At 38.7% G+C, this 3096-nt stretch overlaps 1 protein-coding gene across 1 annotated transcript; it reads left to right on the top strand.

The window, feature by feature from the left end:
- Positions 1–1074: 1074 nt before the first annotated feature.
- On the top strand, positions 1075–2526 carry LOC119659717. Its single transcript, XM_038067972.1, has 2 exons — positions 1075–1494; positions 1961–2526. The coding sequence occupies exons 1-2, from the start codon at positions 1147–1149 to the stop codon at positions 2360–2362; spliced, it is 750 nt and encodes a 249-aa protein (XP_037923900.1). The 5' UTR covers positions 1075–1146; the 3' UTR covers positions 2363–2526.
- The last annotated feature ends 570 nt before the right edge of the window (positions 2527–3096 follow it).

A 3096-nucleotide genomic window follows, 5' to 3' on the forward strand; every position in this document is an offset into this window, starting at 1 on the left:
GTCGACGCGAGAAGGTCAAGAGTATCAGTATGAATTGAACTGCAGATCTGGATAGTGAACCCACTTTCTTCAACGTGGTCAGGCGAGACGTCATAGACATCACAGTGAAGGGTTGCAAACGATATCACACTTTCGGATTACAGCCGCATTGATTCAGTAGTGGGTATGGGCATTTCAGAATCCGCGGAAAGTAGATTGGGCGACGTACAAAATAGGACTGAGCGCCCAAGTTACAACCCCTGGAAGGCCCAGCAATTGAAGAACAAACCCAGATGCGCACTCTCTACCTCTGAACAATGTTCTCAGATTTGCAAAAGGCGGGAGGTCATTGAATAGGCGATCTCTGGGGATAGTACAATGGACCTAAAGAAGGATTGAGCGTTTGGGAATGGGGCTCCCCTCGCCAAACTAAACTAGTCACTACATAACTTCCAAATTCGATTCGATATAGCATATGTATGGTATAAATCTAAAAATAGGCTCGTTTTTCCTTTGCAAATAGATAATTGTGATAATTTTTTTCAGATTTTATTGAGGGTAGGGTATTTCAAGTGAGAAGGTGAATGAAGTTAAGATCAATTAGGTAAACATGGGATGGAATGTCTGGGAAATGGGCTGGGTTGTAGGTAATTAGAGATATGGTCGGTACGAAGGCATGTTTGCGGCGGGAAATGCGGCTGAGGTGGCGGTAAATTAAGAAGAAAAACCTTTTAGGATAATTAGTCTAGGCTTAGGCAAGGGTGTGAATTATTATGTTATGTTTATGGAAGGGTGAAATGTGAGATATGTATATTTTTGTGAAGGAAAGTGACGAAATTCGTCTTTTAATTAACAGGGAAAATAAGAGGGACTCCTTCTCGTCTTTATGTACTTCCATCTTTTATTGTGGGACTTTTGTCTCAAAAATCCCAAGCCTGGTTTAAGGCTTTCACAAGAAAGTTTTATTATATGCAGTCCACGCTTGAACTTGGGTGTAGTAGTAATTTCCACGTAACACTGGGGGCGTAATTAAAAGTCCTCAAACTTACTTTTAATTTTGTTGAGTTAAAGTGGTATAAATATGAAAAAAATGTAGTTTGTCATTTAGTAAATTTCAATTTCCAGAGACGTGCGTATCTGTAAATAAAGGGAAGGATTTATTTAGCCATGGACACGTTAGATAGTTGTGTACAGCCTTTCACGTATGAGCGGGAGTTCATAAACGCTTATGAGGCACTTCCTCTCTTGTGGGACGAAACTCATATCGATTATACAGATAAATATAAAAGGAATGAGGCTTTGGACAAGTTGCTAGTGGTTTTGAAAAAAATTGAACCTACAGCATCCGTTAAGGATGTAAAGGATAAAGTGAATACACTGCGGTCTGATTATCGCCGGGAATTGATGAAAATTGCAGCGTTTCGGAGGTCAGCAGGAGGGTCAGGTGAAGTTTATGTTCCGAAAAGTTGGACGTTCCAATACTTGCATTTTCTGGGGAGAAGTGAAAAACCAATGGTAAATAAAATTTATTTTAATCCGTTTTTAACCTTTTTCTCAATTGAAATTTTCCAATTTTTAAGAAAGAAATTTAAGTAAAAAAAAAATAGTTCTTTTGATATTGCCGAACGTATAATTTTAAGCTCCAAAGGTTTTTCAAATTATTTTGACATGGGTAGATGAATATTTCGATACAGCAGGCTGTCAATAATTCTTGTTCGTGGTCTTCTGTGGTTGATCCAATTTGATGCCAAATAAAGCTTCAATTATGTTTTCATTAAATAAATATGTAAATAGCAACAATCAGCCGCTTTGATTCTGGCATTTTTGAACGCAAAACAAAGGCTTCTGGAAAATGCCGAATTCCGAGAAGCAAAAGCTATATAAACATGGGAATTCCTGGTTCATATTTGTCAATGGCAATTTAGTGTAGAATAACATTTGGATATGTGCATATACTGATGTTTGATGTTTTATTTTTCAGCCTCTTGATAATGAAGCGACGAGTGATTGTAAACAATCTCCAGGAAAAGATGGCCCAAAACGGCTGCATGAAGGTGTTATTACTAGTGCATCTGTGAATAAGGTGATGGCGCCCCCACTCTCTAAAAAGCCAAAAAAGGGCTCGTTTGCCAAGCAAAATGAATTGGTGAAGCCAGCTTCTGCACTTTCGGAAGATTCTTCCACAAGAGACAGCAGTAGATTAATTGCCGATGAATGGGCTGAAGCTTTAAATCGTTTGGAGCCCACTCAACGCCTTTTTGCAATAAAGGCGATCAATGAAATATTGCTTGTCGGTAAATTGGGCAAATTGCACGAAAATTTTGTTCAAATAAATGCATCATCGCAGCTAGGTATGTTTACACGGCTGTCTCTCCAGGATTAGATTTGGATCGGGATTAACCTGGTACTGGTGGTAGTGTATTTGCAAATTTTTCCTCGAAATTTAACGATCGCAGTTAAGTTATATAATACAATTATTCCCAAATGTAAAATGTAATATATATAAACATGAACATGAACTTACAAATAAACAATGTTAATACTATAGACTTTATGATTTCACTTACTCACTTCATATAAGATTGCAGGAGATCTGTTTCTTCCAGTCGCTAAGTGTCCGAAGGCAAAAAAGCGGGAGGGTTAACCTGAAGTAATGTAAACGTTTCAGGCTAGTTCTCTGTTGGCGGGGAGGTGTTTAGTTGGTAGCTCCACTGCTTACTGCTAAGGGTGTCCAACGCTCAGTTCCTGAAGATATTCATTTATCTTATTCAGCCGCAAGTCTGAAAAAAAGTCAAAATACATAACATAAGTGCAGAGCATATATGTAGGTCTTAAAATATACTGTACTCAAAAAAAGTTAATAATATATAGAATTCCGATAATTTCTATTGTCAAGAGAAAGTACGAGTAAGAGAGGTACGAAATATCGAGAATGCAAAATGAAGAAAATTAACTCAAGATTTTCAAGGCAGCAGCAGCAGCGGAAAAACAAGGAGAAGTCCGCCAAAAGGGCGAAGACCGGGGTCCCCTCTGACGAAGAGGGGGGGCCTAGCCCCGGAGACGAGACTCGAGCAGACTTGCTTGAAATTATCAGTATGCTGAAGGAGGAGATTTCTG

Source organism: Hermetia illucens, chromosome 6 (assembly GCF_905115235.1).
Source record: "Hermetia illucens chromosome 6, iHerIll2.2.curated.20191125, whole genome shotgun sequence".
In the NCBI taxonomy this organism is placed as follows: Eukaryota; Metazoa; Arthropoda; class Insecta; order Diptera; family Stratiomyidae; genus Hermetia; species Hermetia illucens.